At 64.1% G+C, this 913-nt stretch overlaps 1 protein-coding gene across 1 annotated transcript in view; it reads left to right on the top strand.

The window, feature by feature from the left end:
* The window catches only part of FRMPD1 (FERM and PDZ domain containing 1), a gene marked incomplete at its 3' end in the record, with an annotated part of 25,040 nt that extends 24,128 nt beyond the window's left edge, over positions 1–912 (top strand). The window contains exon 19 of the mRNA XM_017739003.1: positions 1–912. This exon is cut by the window's left edge and continues 1 nt beyond it. Coding sequence (XP_017594492.1) covers positions 1–912 — 912 coding nt within the window.
* Position 913: the final 1 nt, after the last annotated feature.

Here is a 913-nt window from a genome sequence, read left to right as displayed (position 1 = left end):
TCACTGCAGGACAGGGTGGATGACCCATGCGAGCCTTTGGCCTGTCTGAGGACCAGCGGGTGCGTGGGGGCCAGTGCTGTTGGAAGGAAGATGCCAACAGCCCCTGCTGGAGCAGGCTGCAGCAGGGAGCTGGTGAGCAGCTCTGGGCTGGGTGAAGGGCAGCCCACGAGAGATGCAGATATGACTCAGCCAGAGCCTAGATGGGCTTCTCTTCCCAGAGAACAGGCTGCGGGGCTGGGGAAGGACTCCTGCCTGGCTCCATCTGCAGCGCTTTCCCTCTCCTCAGTCCCAGTTCCCTTGGGGAAAGGAGCAGGAGCCCACGGGGCTGCAAAACACTCCTTCCTCTGTCTTAACCCCGAGGATGGTGAGCAGACCCCTTCACCCCGAATCCCAGCCGGGCCCTTGGGCTGTTCCCTGGCACCACGTGGGCTGGAGAGCTGTGGCTGCCGGCTGCCCTACATCAGCTGCTTCCCCCAGCCTCACAACCAGGGGGAGCGTGACACCAGCCCCCCCCAGTTTCCAGGGCCCCTCACCACCCCACCCTCTGGCAGCTGCAGCCTTCCCAGGACCCCTGGGAGTAGTTTCCCAGTCTCCATTGCTGGGGACGGAGCAGGGCAGGACCCCCACATCCGAGTGCTTGGGCAGCTGAAGGACCAGGCATGGATGAGCCCTGCGGATTTCTCCCGCTTCCTGGCCTACACTGCGGAGCTCCAGGAGGTTGTAGGGAAGCTCTGTGGGAACCAGGCAACCCACCTGCATGACCAATGTGCAGAGCAGGGTGCAGAGAGCAAGGGTGCCCTGGGCTGGGCTTCCCAGGACCTGCTGTCCAGCTGCCAGGCGCTCCTGAGCACAGAGCAGCCTCTCACAGAGATGCAGCGTGCGCTGAGGGCCACATTCGACCGCCTGGTTCACC

This window comes from Corvus brachyrhynchos, unplaced genomic scaffold (genome assembly GCF_000691975.1).
Source record: "Corvus brachyrhynchos isolate BGI_N302 unplaced genomic scaffold, ASM69197v1 scaffold1097, whole genome shotgun sequence".
NCBI lineage: Eukaryota > Metazoa > Chordata > Aves > Passeriformes > Corvidae > Corvus > Corvus brachyrhynchos.
Note: the sequence above shows the minus strand (reverse complement) of the source record. Positions and strands in the feature narration are given on the sequence as shown.